This window comes from Penicillium bovifimosum (genome assembly GCF_028826915.1).
Source record: "Penicillium bovifimosum strain IBT 22155 chromosome Unknown utg000005l_segment0_segment0, whole genome shotgun sequence".
Taxonomy (NCBI): Eukaryota; Fungi; Ascomycota; class Eurotiomycetes; order Eurotiales; family Aspergillaceae; genus Penicillium; species Penicillium bovifimosum.
This window is the reverse complement of record NW_026622714.1, coordinates 2432488-2447124: the sequence shown is the minus strand read 5'-3', so window position 1 is coordinate 2447124 and position 14637 is coordinate 2432488. Positions and strand designations below refer to the sequence as shown.

At 51.2% G+C, this 14637-nt stretch overlaps 5 protein-coding genes across 5 annotated transcripts; 1 reads left to right on the top strand and 4 right to left on the bottom strand.

Moving 5' to 3' along the window:
• Positions 1-1271: 1271 nt before the first annotated feature.
• N7515_006103 (putative amino acid permease family protein) lies at positions 1272-2974 on the bottom strand (the record flags this gene model as incomplete). The annotated part of the gene is made up of 2 exons (XM_056666847.1): positions 1272-2752; positions 2812-2974. The coding sequence occupies 2 exons, from the start codon at positions 2972-2974 to the stop codon at positions 1272-1274; spliced, it is 1644 nt and encodes a 547-aa protein (XP_056520443.1).
• Positions 2975-5461: 2487 nt separating this feature from the next.
• Positions 5462-6413, bottom strand: N7515_006102 (basic helix-loop-helix domain-containing protein; the record flags this gene model as incomplete). The annotated part of the gene is made up of 3 exons (XM_056666846.1): positions 5462-5967; positions 6036-6045; positions 6099-6413. The coding sequence occupies 3 exons, from the start codon at positions 6411-6413 to the stop codon at positions 5462-5464; spliced, it is 831 nt and encodes a 276-aa protein (XP_056520442.1).
• Positions 6414-8459: 2046 nt separating this feature from the next.
• On the bottom strand, positions 8460-9461 carry N7515_006101 (uncharacterized protein; the record flags this gene model as incomplete). The annotated part of the gene is made up of 2 exons (XM_056666845.1): positions 8460-9131; positions 9189-9461. 2 exons carry the CDS (start codon positions 9459-9461, stop codon positions 8460-8462), a joined length of 945 nt encoding a protein of 314 aa, XP_056520441.1.
• A 962-nt stretch (positions 9462-10423) lies between these two features.
• fhpA (flavohemoprotein) lies at positions 10424-11683 on the bottom strand (the record flags this gene model as incomplete). Its single annotated transcript, XM_056666844.1, has 1 exon — positions 10424-11683. The coding sequence occupies one exon, from the start codon at positions 11681-11683 to the stop codon at positions 10424-10426; it is 1260 nt and encodes a 419-aa protein (XP_056520440.1).
• Positions 11684-13061: 1378 nt separating this feature from the next.
• On the top strand, positions 13062-14179 carry N7515_006099 (uncharacterized protein; the record flags this gene model as incomplete). Its single annotated transcript, XM_056666843.1, has 3 exons — positions 13062-13391; positions 13444-13744; positions 13803-14179. Coding segments are annotated over 3 exons (1008 nt in total), but the record flags the coding sequence as incomplete, so codon positions are not given.
• Between the last annotated feature and the right edge of the window lie 458 nt (positions 14180-14637).

Sequence of the window (14637 nt, the reverse complement as noted above, 5' to 3'; positions counted from 1 at the left end):
CTGCCTAGGTACAAGATGAGCTCCACTGTTGTTGTGGAGCTTGTTGCGGATGCTGTTCGTTTTGTTTGGACGAAGCTGTTCCAGATCGGTTGTGGGCAGCAGCTGGATGTGGACCTTGCGAAGCAAGCTGGCGGTTTGCAGTGACAGGTCCGACGGTCTTCAATCTTCCCCGTTCGAAAGAGCGGAGAATTGTCTGTGATGCTATCGGTATGGAGGAAAGACTGTCTATCCCATTGTGACACCGGTCGGGCGCGCGTCGGGGTGCAACTGAAGATCGGCAGGGGTTGACCCACTACGGTTGAACAAGAATGCGAGGCGTCAGGGGCGCTCGATCAATGGTGGCCGATTGACCTGGCCATTGAAGAATTAAGATCTTGTTTTAGATCTGGTTCAACTCAAGCCCACAGGTGATCTGTACCCAGATCAAATCTATCGATATTGGCTGGCCAGATGTATTGAAAGTTGTTCAAACCCCGATTAACTGTTCCTGCCAAGCCCTCGAAGGGGTTAGTTGGCATGGTGATCATGTAGTGTTGTGCGATTTGTTAGCCAATAAGGCTACCCCATCGAAGACAGACAAGCATAGAAGGCTGCACTATGGCTGTCTGTGGCGTCTAGCTGTGCTGGCCCGATGCCGTAACCCGGAAAAAACACCAGCTGTGCATAAATCTCGTTTGCATTGTGCGGAGCGCCGGAGGCTGGGACGGCCTGGGTAAATTCCGGATGTGTCATGGCCAGATCTCCCAGGCACTTGACAAACGGCAGTACACATGACGGGGCTGATCATACCGATATTTAGCCATTGCTGAGCGCTGCAGCGTCATCCTTGACTTTGGGGCCACAGGGTTAGGCAAGAATGCGTGATGACGAGGGGTACTCTGTGCATCGCCTGCTGCCTGCAGGCTCTTGCAGGTGACACTTATCAAGGGCCGAGATCATAGTTCCCGTTTCTTCCGATCTGACTGCATTGATTCATCTGGATTAGCATAGTATCACTCTTGTGGGCCAAGATGCAAGATGGTGGAGAGAGATGGAAGATGGGGAGAGACAAATTATCCGTCTCCTGTGACCGCAATCTCTGAAGGTACATGTGGTTGATGCCCACTTGAATGAAAGTCATCAGGCTAAATGAGATAATTTCGAGGTATTGTCAAAAATTTCAAACTTCGACTTTTTGATTAAAGATCTAGACATGTCGATATATACCAAAATGATTCCTCTGACCCGGTCCAAAACCGGAAATTCTTCTATGCAAGACCATAGTTACAAAATCACTTCTCATTAACAACAACAGGAGCTTGAATTGCGGGCACAGGCTCATCAACACCTGGCTCATTCATCTCCAGATGGTGGGCGTAGACCATTGATGCGATGGCATCTTCAGTCTGAAGATAAGTCCGGCTGCCTTGGATAAACCAAAAGGCAATAGCGATCACCAACATAACACCGAAGACAGCAATGGCGAAGTTCATATCACTTCCCTTCGGGTTCGGACTGCCGGGGAACAGGAAGAAGATAGTGGTGATGACACAGTAGACAATACTGACCCAGTTCAACCAGGGTCCAAAGCGACCGAGCTTGAATGGACCCGGGGGCAATTTCTCGCGCCCGGTGATGAGCAAGGCCAGGATGGGCATCGCGTAGGAGACAGTCAAGGCGATCGTGCTGACACTAAGAATCGCCTCGAGCACGGTGTTGGCGAACAGGTATAGGATGCCGACGATGCCGATGACGATGCCCTGGCCCCAAAGGGCTCGGACGGGAACTTGCCACACAGGATCGACGTGGGAGAAGTATTTACTGAAAGGAAGTCCGCCGTCGCGAGCGAATCCCCAGCTCAATCGGGAGGCTGTCGTGAGAATACTAATGCCCTGGCCCATGCCGTTGAAGATAAACAGCGCAATCAGTACAGCAGCACCTTTCAACCCGACAGTCTCAATCATGAGCTCGATGAATGGCAGGTCGGCGCCGACGACTGCCTCCACGTCTTGGATGCAGAAAAGACAGACCACCATGAAGATGAATCCCGTCACGGCACCGAATAGAACAGCCATCCAGATGACTCTGGGGGCGTTCTTCCGGGGTGCAGGAATTTCCTCGACCATATGGATGACCGAGTCAAACGCAGTCAGACCATATGCTGCCTGCACCAATCCGGTGAACCAAACGACACCGTCGCTCCAACCGGTTTCATTCATCCATTCACCGAAAGCGAACGAAGCGGGTTGGAAGGATAGGTCGGCCTTAGTCCCGACCGAGATCAGCAGCACGAGGGAGAGGACTATAAACAGCCCAAAGAACCACACGCCGACGAAGTTGTTCAGCCATGGAAGGATCTTTTCCCTGCGGCAACTGACGATGTTGATCACCGTAAAAGCAAGAACAACACCGATATATACGACAAAGTTCAGCCAGCCCTTGTCGACTCCACTCCAGTCGGGTTGGAACATTGTCTTCATGCCGAGAAGAAATTCAGTCATGAAGGCGACCTGCGACGCAGTCAAGGTCCACCATCCAAATGTATTGATCCATGCACACATGTACGAAACAAATCGACCAAGTGGGGTGCTCCACAGACGATACACCCAGTAAGCCTGACCGAGAGCCGTGGGCATGCTGCTGGTCAACTCGCCCAGCGAGAGCGCAACACATAGGTTGCACGCCGTGACCAGCACCAGGCCCCAAAGAATTGTGATGGAACCACCATTGGTCAGTCCACTGCTGAGATCCTGGGCGAAGGTCGAGTAGGTTCCTAAGACAGCGAGTCAGCACGCACACTTGATGAGTATGGGCAAAGAGCGGGAAACATACCTAGCACGCAAAATGCCAGCGCTAGCATACTCCACATATCGAATTTGCGCGTCAGGGCCTGGGAATGGCCGAGGGCAGCGAGATCCTGCGCATCTTGCACATCTTGCACGTTCTGGTCCGTCAGCGGCGGCTTAAGAGGTGGTGAATTGGACTCCAGATCCATGCCAGGGAGATTTCAGCCGGTAATGTATATCAATTCAATGGGCAGGATAGAAGGAGATGCGCCCATTTTCTGACCATCAACAAAATGACAGGGATAGGGGAGGACGAGTGATTTCTATATAGCTTGAATCCGGGGTCGGCCGCTGTCGTTTCCCCTCACGGACCTCGTTCAACGTACACCAAGGAAGGTGAGTACGGGGGGTTCAGATAAAGCTGGGGAATAACAGAGTGACCAATTACAGGGCAGACCTGGTGTTAAAGTTGGGGGTTGTATCAGATCGATTGGTCATGGAGTTGGCAGGAGTTGGATAATAGAAACGATCTTCGCGGGATTTTGGTTTCTTTCGGTTTTGCGGGGGCCTCGGGAGGACCTCCTTCTGTGGGCCATAAGTGTTGCACAGATAAGAAACCGGGGTACGGAGTAGTTAAAACTTAAGGCTTTAATTGACTTTTAACTCCAAATTCTGATCTCGAACCTGGAAATAGTTAAATTTTGAGTCGTTCTTTTACGAATATACTTTGTCGCCGTTACGCAAGTAACTACATGGTCGTGTTAGCCACCGCCACAAGGGCTCTCACCGTCTAGGCATCGATTCGGAATGATGCACAGGGATATTCCATGAATATGAAGTGTATCCAATTGAGGGATTGAAGAATGTAATTAGCTCAATGGCAGTTAGGCAATAGGTATGTCCGCGATATCAAGATCAATGGCAGCGACAAGTCCTGCAATCATCAGTGGCGAGGGCTGGCCCAAAACGGCAAGTACATGCGCGACAGATAAGCATCGCGATAGGCGTTTTAGAGCGCGGCTCTGACACACTTTGATTATGTGCCTCATATCCAAGAACAGTTGTGAGGAAATTGAACCCATAATGGAAATTCCAAAATCGCATATCTCTCTCTCAAGATACCTCGAAAGGACCAATCGGTGGAGACAATCCCACAATGCCTGATAGCAACCGCTTCTCGAAAGTCATTGTGATGTCAAATGTGGACTCGAGATACAAAGTTGATCGTTCGGAGGTTGGTGATGAGCGGTTAGCGCCCGTGTGTGGCTATGAAACTTCCTCTTTGGTGATAGTCTTGTCATGGCAAGAAAAGAAAAAGACGCCACGAAATGCATATTGCACCGAGGCAGCAATGTTAAGCTCCAGGTAGGAATGGTGCCCTAAGGGTCCACTTCTTCACTTGGTGCTTCGTAATGAGATAATGAGAACTAGTATTTAGCTCGGGTTGGAGAGTCTCCTCAGTTCAGCAGCGCTGTAAGCAGCTATCGCAGCCTGTCTGTCATTGGCCCACCGCGCCGTATATCGGGCATATGTTGTGTCTCCTGCTCCTTCCCTTTGTGGAGGTGACCGAGCATGACTTTGCTTTCAGATCAGATGGGTAGGTCTCGTTGGAAGGCTGTGACCTTCGTGTTTAAATCCATCTGACATGCGCGATGGTTGGGATAAGCCGGGGAGCGCTATTGCGTCGAGTCTGAAGCAGCTGATGGAAACGTATCGCTGTGTGAGTTCAGAGCGGTCAACTGAGCAACTGGTGTTAAGGCACGGCGGAGTGCGGCTACCAATGCATTGCGCATGCATACCTGATAGGGGCACAGTGCTGATCAGTGGTTAGTGGTTTCTAGGAACCTTCTGGTTCTGCCACCCTGTCATGACTAGCGCAGCTTTCTAAGTTGCCGAGTTGCCGATGACGAAGTGTAAGATCTAAGATCTCGAGGGTGGAAGAGCTTGTGCTCCTCACTGTCCATGTTCGACCTATTGCCAGTCTCCTATGCGTCCTCGATTCATCCCCCCTCACCACGTGGGGGCCATGAGTTCATGACATAGGCCGCAACGAGTTGGCCTACCTCATCTTCGACTCATGACGTCCTTTCGATCATATCGTTGGAAGCAACTGGACCTCGGCGCTATCGCGAATGTTCCGAGCTGCAAAGTTGTCACAGATGTTGAGGTTCAATTGTGGGGCTACTCGTATCCAAAATTAGTCGGGGGATATTGATCATCTTAACGAAGGAACAGTGAATCAAGCAAATGGAAGTAGGACTGAACAGGACTTCCAACTTACATGGCAGGCATATATACCGCGGGATCATACCACACGCGGACACATTCAGCGCACGAGAAGGATCAAGCAAGGTGAATCATTTGAGTCATGGCAATTGTATAACGTTTTAGGATACTATCATGGAGAAGATCACGTACGCGTGGGGGAATCACAAATCACATTGACACTTTTGTGGTCACCATGAGGCTTATATCGAACCATGTCTGGAAGAGAAGACAGGGCTTTGCTCCAGCCTGAACAACACAGCACCATGACGCCTCCGCCGCTGCGACAAAATAAGAATGGAGAGCAATATATCAATGACAAAGATGAACGCCAACCAGGTCCAGTTTCCCGGCTACTCTTACAATACAACGATCGTCACGGTCATGAAAAGAAAGAGGACATCGACAGACAGCGCCAGATCACAGTGGCATCATGACAGTCGGGGATTCTTTCCAGGGTGCCACATCCCGCTCGACATCATGTTCTGCTTCAGCAAAGCAAGTTCCCGGTGCAGGGCCTGATTTTCCTGTTGGATGCTATCGATATAGGCGAGGGCATTGGTGAGGATCTCGGACTTTTTGAGAGAGCCTGTGCCAAGCTTGGAGGGTTTCCGAACACCTGAAGGCGAGATTGCCTGCTCCAAAGAAACGAATTTGGCATTCATGTTGGTGCGATAGCGTTTCTCGATGACGTTGTGAGCGGCTCGCTTGGCTGCGTTCCGCGTCTGAGGATCCTGGCTGCTTGTTGAGGAGTGGTTTGAGTCCCGGGAGAAACTGCGGGTCTTGCGAGATGTGGGGTTTATTTTTGATGGCTGGGAAGCAAGAGTCTCTTCATCTTTCATGTATGGGGTGGATGACCATTCTGTCGATGATGATTGAGTCTGTGTCTGGGATTGTGCTTGGGGGGAGAAGTGAAGTCCGAAGGTTGGTTTGTCGACTGGAACTCGAATGCATTCGAGTCGATTGATTCGCGTGCGGCGGCAGACCGCCATGTTTGATCGTCACTGTCGAATTCCTCGAGGAATGTTAGCTTCAAGCTATCTTTGAAAGGTGGAAGGAGAGTCCTACTGATGATACTGGAGTTTCCTCTTCGCATATCGGCATAGTGAACCCGCTAACCCCGGAGGTAGCGAATGGATCACTGAACATGCTCTTCGGTTCGACATCCGTCAAACTGTCGGGGAAATCGAATGACACGGGCTCCATATCAGCAGGGTCAAGAGCAAACATATCGATGGCGTTGTTATAGCTCCAGTTGGCAGCGAGGGGGTCAGCCCTGTCGAAGAAGTCGGCTGGTCGGGACTGAGGACTGAGTTGTTGACTAAGGTAGGTTCCCTGATCCATTGACAGACCGGAAAGCTCATTGGATGGGTTGCAAGCCATGATGCACATCTTGAATAATCATACGTTGGCGTCAGAGGCTGTTGGGTAGGCAGGGGAGGGGTATAGTAAGTTGAGAAATACTATAACAAGATGAGGCGGGTCATGCAACTATAAGCGATTGAGAATATGGAAAGAGGAAATGGGTTTCGGCCGTAGCGAATTTATAAGAGACCCGTTCCCCGGCAAGACACAGGGGTACTAAGGTGATCCGGAAGGAAGTATTACGCCTGTGTACGAAGCCCGAAATGGATCTGTGATGTCAGGTCTTCCACAGCCGTTGCGCATCTTCGATGGCCCTAGCCTTCCACTTGCGTACTTGCCATACTGCTCGGTCGAATCATTGATCAAACCGAGGACAAACCATACTAAGATCCCTTTCTCACTTGCCGGCTCCGACAAGATTGTTCCGGTTGTCCCCAGTGTGAAGCGATGATGTGTGGAAAAGGTAGAAACCGGTGGGCTGGGCCTTTGCCAAGCCTTTGCCGGCCGAATGTCGGATCCGACACTATTTATGCCATTTTTGTGTACTTCGTACTTCCTCCACTTTTGCATGGAAATATCTTTCTCGTACCAGGTTGTATTTTACTCGATATCCTTCTTTCCTCTAGGGCGTAGGTAGAATGAGACCAGACTCTTTGTCTTCTCAGAAGTGTACCAGGCGCACAATTATGACCAACTATGAACCTCTCGCTTGAGAAATCTTATTACACCTTCAGGGCAATGTCAATAGAATGAACCTAAACCGGCTTGGTCAACCCATCACCTTTCCTTCCAACGCCACGTTCCTCATAGAGCGAGCCACGTCCACCACAAGCAAGCGCTTAATGAATCCGCATCTTACTCAAACCTGGGGATTGGCTTCTCGCATTCTGGAATAGATTTTACCCAACCGGTAAAGACTTTATGCTGATTCTTCACAAGCTGCTCACCCTGGGGATTCCAGCAGCCGTTGTACTCGATATCCCATTAACTATATGACCTCGGGAGTGAAGAGAAGTAATTACATATGCCGAACATAATAGACACGTCACACGTCAAAAATGTGCCAACACGGAGTCAATTGCGATTTGCGAAATTGAGTAATTGAACATGACACTACGAATCTGATACATCTGCTGAATACAGCGCTATACACAGTAGAAATCTGCCCCCTGACGCCCTCATCCGCGGATACCGTCACATACCTTCGCCAAGGATGTCATTTTCTGCACTACCGTTTATGGCAAAGTCTACGATGAGACATAAAGTGCCTAGTGGGGTGACTCGGATGTTTCTCGTTCCTTTGTCCTCGATGCGATGTCCATCGAATTCATCACGTCCCTTGTGACAAACTGATTTCTCACGAATTGCAGCCGGAAGCAACGTACAAGTTTAGCGTTCGGTCAACCATTTGGCTATTATGGCACGAGGGCCGTCTCCTACACTCCCCGGCGGTAGGTTTCCCGGTTCCGAGGTGACGTTTCCTATAGAACTCTAAACCGGAGCTCTGAAATGAATGTTTGCATTGTTAAACTATGTTGTATGTCGCCCGAAGTGCACTTCTAAAGATGAGCATGTTAGTCCTTTCTCGTGAGGTCTTGACGCTAGATACATCACAACTTAAACCATGGTCTATTCAGTGACAGCTGCGAGCTGTCTAGACCCTGCACAGTGGACACCTAACGGTCTGCTGCAGGCTACGGGCTGTTACCCCTGTCACCTGTGCCATGGCATGTTCCAAGATACTCGAGGCCCGGCGAGGGGCAGTCCACCCAGTCGCAGCGGGGCAATAACGGGCGCTAAACCTGTCAGATGCACTAATTCACGGATCTTGCCTCGATGGGTACTACGGGTGACTCCCGCGGTCGGTTTCCGGCGGCCGGATCTCCATCGGCAAGGATCCTTTCGTTAAAAAAAGAAATATCGCTGCAGGAATCCGAGACGGGACGGGAGTAACCGTAGCCTGCATGCTGAGAATTTGTACAACTGAATTGAGCAGCTATGCAGACAGTTCAGGCTCTACAGCTATGTATGTCCAAACACCTCCACTATGCCAACACCAAAACCTCACCCAATCATCGCCTTGATAGTATCCTCATACCTCTCCGGCTGTCTCCCCAAAATCTCCCCCAAAGCCGGCGACACAACGGCTGTCTCACCCCGGCGAATAGCCTCCCAAGCCGTCGTCCACTCCCGCGAGAGATCAACACCATGATAAGTGTGTTTATCCCCGATCTGAGGAAGCCCCATATACTCATCAACCGAAATCTCCCTTATCTTAAACGATTTCCCAACGGCTCGACCAAGGATCTCCACCGTCTCCGCTAAAGAAATCTCCCGCCCTCCAGACAGCAGCACCGTCTTGTTCAGATACGCGAAGCTGCCAGGAGCATCGACATAAGAGGCAATCAATTTAGCCGTAGCCTCGCCCAGTTCATCGCGCTTCACCCACGCAACACCCGGACCGGTCCCGGGGTGCGGGATGGTAATCTCGTCTGCTGGGTTCTGCGGATCGAACCAAGCTGTGTAGATGGGGAAGGACTCGGAGTAGATGCCCTCGCGGATAGAGGTGTGAGTTACCCTTCCTTCGAGGGATTGAAGGTATTTCTCTGTTTCGAGGTGTGCGCCCATTACGTGGGCGACGCTTTGGTCGCTGAGACCACTGCCGAAACCGAGGGAGGAGTAGAAGATGTGCTTGACGCCGGATTTGAGGGCTGCGTCGATGGCGAGACGGTGGGCCTGAGCGATATTAGCTTGGGGGTCTGGGTGATGAATTGCTTGCAGTGCTTTACTTACCTTGACTCGGTGCTCGATTTCGAATGACGCATAGGAAATCAACATTAGAGTGTCCACGCCGTCAAAGGCAGTTTCTAAGGTTGAGGGCTCGTCATAGTCTGCCCTTCTTACCGTGGCGCCTGCTTGGCTGAGGCTGTCGAGTTTCGCAGGGTGTCGCGCGATCAAAATGAGGTCGGATGGGGTGACCAGTTTCGTTAGGTGGTTCACAATGCTTGATCCGAGACCACCGGAGGCGGGGAAGATGCCGATCTTGGGGGTCTTAGAGGTCATCATGATATGGGATGAGGGTTATGTGGGCTTGTTGGTTGTTGATTGAGTGGTCCATCATGGGAGATGCCTTCATCTTTATATCGACATTGCCAGCCACTTCGACTGTCGATCTTGGAACCTTCCACGGCCAATGTGCTTATTAATGGAGGTCGGGATTCCAACCTGTCCAGCGCCTACCGAGTGGGCCTCGACGATCGCGGCTGAACTGCCGTTACCTTCGTTGAAGTCATCATTGACATTCATCACTACATGACTACATGTCCAATGAGATGTAGTGGTTGTTAGTATTTCTATTTGAAGGGTGGTAGGCCCACTAGAAATCTCCTTCTCCTCTCTCGCGAATTTTCTCCCCTACCTGATTAAACATCATGGCGGCGAGCCGGCGACCGTGCAGCGATGAGCGATCAACGTCGCGAACCACGCGGAACTACGCGCCAACTCGCAAAGTGTTCTGACGACGATTCGCGCATCGAAGCCGAAGAATACGGCGTTGGCTTACCAGCGGAAGCAGACTGAGTTCAAGATAAGGAGCGTATCTGTTCATGTGCTTTCTTATCTTCTAAGGCGCGCCCGGAACTAAGCCCCTCCCCCCCCCCCCTCCCCTAGGACTTCTGCGCGCGGAAAGAATACTGCGACGGCGACACTGTGACGGAAGAGAAAGGTCCTTCTCTTTCTTGCAGAAGTCCTGGACATTTGCGGCTTCGAGATTTCAACGGCCGGTCTGCCGCATCTTCTGCAAGAAAGGGGAGCTTCAAATTCGTCCTTTGTATATCCATCGAGTAGGGTATCCCGACCCTTGTCTGCAATGCGGACCGAACCGTCGATATCCTGTTGGTTGGGACTTCTTGAATGCTTGAATTGTATATTGGGATATTGTACATAGAGATGAGATGTTCAGTTCAAACACCAAACCAGACCAGATTCATGGTGAGGTATCAACGAAATAAAAAGAAGAAATGAAAAAGCTAGTGGGGAACACCTCCAGTTCCAAACAGTTCCATCTTAATGCGGTCGGCACTCACGCCCTTCGCTTTGAGACTCGACTCCATGTCAGTCATGAACTTATCCGGTCCGCAGATATAGTACTCGGTCTTAGCATCATCCAAGAACAAATCCTGGTCCGCCAGCTTGCTCAAGTCCACCCGACCGACATGATCATAATCCACGCCTTCCGTATCAGCCTCTGAGGGGTGACTCGTGAAGAATGTCGCGCGGAGAGAGGGGAAATCCTTTGGAAGCGCGGAAATATGGTCCTTGAAAGCACGGGCGCCCGATGAACGTGCACCGTGAATGAAATGCAGTTTGCGGGATGACGACGACTGCGAAGTCAAGGTGTTCAGGATGGAGGTGAGCGGCGTCAAACCGACGCCGGCGGAGACCAGCACGATCGGATGGGCGCTTTGAGAATCACCCGGTGAGAGGAAGAAGTCGCCACAGGGGTGGGATACTTGGAGAGTGTCACCGACGTTGAAAGTATCATGCAGCACATTCGAGAGGTAACCCGGGTTGGCGGTTGCGCCTGGCTCGGCTGGGTTGAGGCCCAGTTCTCTCTTCACACTGATGCGGTAGTAGTCTGGCTTGGGCTGGTCGCTCAGGGAGTACTGTCTCGCCTGCGGGTACTTCAGAGCTGGAACGTATGTCTGGACGGAGATGTACTGGCCGGGTTGGAAGGCCGGCAGTGGCTTTCCGTCGACAGGGGCGAGATGGAGGGAGGTGATCTCCTCGGATTCCTTGACCTTGTTGACGATTTTGAAGTCGCGCCAGTGGGTCCAGCCCTCGCTCTGGTCGTAGATTTGCTTCTCGCGGCCGATCATGATATCTGCGAGCTGCCAGTAGGCTGCGGCCCATGCGTCGTGGATCTCAGGGGTCAATGCCGCGCCCAGTACCTCACCCATGGCTTCGAGGAGGAATTGGCCGACGAGCTTGTAGTGGTCGGGCTGGATATACAGAGATGCATGTTTGTTGCAGATCAATTCAACCGCGGAGCTCAGGGCGCCGAGATCGTCGATGTGCGACGCATATGCGTAGAGTGCACCGGCCAGAGCACGAGACTGGTGACCGTTGACCTGGTTTGAAGTGTTGAAAACGGTGTTCAGGTCCGGGTGGGCGGCGAGTAGGTTGCGGTAGAAGACGGTCGTGATGGTGTTGCCATGTTCCACGAGAACCGGCACCGTGGCTTTGATCAGTCCGATCTGGTCTGATGTCATGTTTGCAATGGAACCCATGATGAAGGATTTTTTGGTTTGTATATAACAGATGGTTTCTGGTCCTCTTTGGGAGCGAAAAAATGCGGATATAAGTAGGAGCAACCGGTTGCAGATAAGAAGAATGGTGAATCGGATTGATTTCGTTGGCTTCAGGGCTATTTATCCCACCAGGTTGCTAACACGTAAAAGTGCCCTGGAATCCCGAAAAGCCAAGAGGGTACCTGGTGTGATCTATGGTTATTTTCGTGCGTAAGACATCACATCTCCGCGGAGGACGATGTTGTGTTGGAAGGAAATATCTCGGCTCAAAATTTTCGACCAGCATTTATTCTCCGAATTTCGTGCTACCTGGAAGTCTATGATCCCAATGGACTTCTTTTGGTACCTCTCACTCCCTTCAGTAACCGCATGACTTGAAGCATTCGTGATGCCTTTTCTCCAATACCTCGCAACTACTTCGTTTTAATGTGTCAAATCGTGCCGATCATGGAATACCATGGAGATCATCCCGCCACACAACTAGGTGCCATCAATGGGCTAACCTACAGTAGTCACCTGGTGACTAGTCCGACAGCGAGAATATTTAGGAAGACAATGGACATGCCGGAGCTAAGGTGTGGATGTCTTCAATCTTCCAATCAAACCTGAGTCATTACTTTTCATCGTAGCCGGGTCTTGGCATGAAAATCATTACTCTTAGCCTAATCACGGGACTTTGGCTGGAACTTCGCATGTTCATTGACCCTTCCCGAGATCTCATTCTATTCCAATCCTCGGTTCTCAACGGATTCTCGGACGAGCCGATGACCAAGGGAACAGAGGAATTTAAGATGTCGAGCGATGAACAGGTTACAGCGGCGATGTCCGATCTGTCAAATCCTAGAACACTGCATTATCACTGACTGCAACACTGTTGAGACCTCAACCGATCTGGTGTCCCTTGCACCCTAGCCCAATCACTTTCATTCTGCAGAAAAGTCAATTGAGACGATAAGTACCATTGATTGGACCATTTATTATGAACGACACATTGAGAGGGGGTCTGGACTCTGGACAATTGCCGCCAGTCTCCGGATGTTCGGATGACAGCCGTCCACGGGTTCCAACGATCTCGACTCCACCCAAACCAAACCCAACAGAGATCCCTTCAACTCTACTTCCTATGCCCGTCCAGTGGGAGACAATCTATCCTCCGCAGTCTCGACAAGAATGGATATTCAGCAACAGTGGTGACGTCTATGATATAAAAATGCACCCTGAGACAAAGCCCCCCAGCGATGAAGAGCAGACAAGAACCGAGATGCTTATATTCTGAGGGGATCCGCCGCTATGGACATTGTTCGCTCAACTTTTGAATTCCACTGACCACTGCGCGCGTGCTCTATTCCCATCTACAATGCTGTTCAAGAAACGCTCTTCGCCCGATGGATCTACCCTAGGCGGGGAGCCGGGTTCGGGCGGCGGCCGGAGCCAGCAGCTGCCTATGTTGCAGCTTCCAGACAAAATGCGGTACAACTTGCTCTGTGTGATGGGCGAGTTTGTAGGGACCTTCCTGTTTCTGTTCTTCTCCTTCGCTGGTACTCAGGTGTCCAATACACCGAAGCCGGAGCCTGACGCCCCGCCCAATACGTCGAACCTGATGTACTCGGCGCTTTGCTTTGGTTTCGCGTTAACTGTGAACGTCTGGGCATTCTTCCGTGTCACTGGTGGTCTCTTCAATCCAGCGGTATGAATGTGGTAGCCACAGAATTGTAATATCAGCAGCTGACATTTACTAGGTCACCCTGGCCCTATGCCTCACCGGTGGCATGCCCGTTCTCCGGGGATTATGCGTCTTCCCTGCTCAGTTAGTCGGTGGCATTGCTGCGGCGGGCGTAGTGAGTGCCCTATTCCCGGGCCCGCTGAACTGTGCGACTCGCCTCGGCGGCGGCACATCAATCTCGCAAGGACTCTTCATTGAGATGTTCCTGACTGCGCAGCTGGTGATTGTCATAATCATGCTGGCAGTGGTTAAGCACAAGTCCACCTATCTGGCGCCGGTGGGAATCGGCTTGTCGTTCTTTGTTGCTGAACTGGTTGGTACGTAACAGTCGTATGCGTCCCGATCAGAAAGACCGCAGCTGACCATTTACTGCAGGTGATTTCTTTACCGGAGGATCCCTCAACCCTGCTCGTTCCCTTGGACCTGATGTTATCAATCGCTCGTTCCCAGGATATCACTGGATCTATTGGGTCGGCCCTTTCCTCGGGTCGCTTCTGGCCTCCGGCTTTTATCACCTGCTCCGTTTCGTGCGCTGGGAGCGGATCAATCCTGGCCAGGATTATAACGAGTGGGAATGTCGGCTTCGAAAGGAGTCGACAGCTGCCTCGGATAGCACTGCCGCCGACCAGGTTCACACGGCTTACAGTCGGGAAGTGGGCCCGGGACAGCAGGTCCCAAACCAGGGCTACATGGGTCCGTCTTACAGTCGCGAAATGGCTCCAGAACAGCAGGTTCCAACCGAGGGTCACATGGGTCAGTCTTACAGTCGGGAAATGGCTCCAGAACCGAAAATTTCTCCGGAACAGCAGGTTTGAGCCTCCAATGTCATGGATAGTCGGCACCGGGCCCATCTGGGGAAGTTTAGCGAACGTTGTCACTACATCTTATATGTATAGTTGGGAGGTTTTTTGAAAGTGTCAGTACATGCATGGCCGAAACCTAATATCTTAATCGGAGGGGTGAGGACGATTTCAAGGTTTGCGTGCATCTTGGGCGACTTTTGGTGATGACTTCGCATTAATGTGAGTGAACGACTCGGGAGTTGAATGACTAGCAGTAATAGTTGAATCGATCAAAGAATCCACAGTTTCCCCCAATCAAGCCCTGAATTCGGTCCATGCAAGGCTCACTGCTTAATTTGAAATATCCGTCGTACGTCAACACATTCCGCGATGAGAATCTGGATATGTGATCAAGGATTATAGTCGAG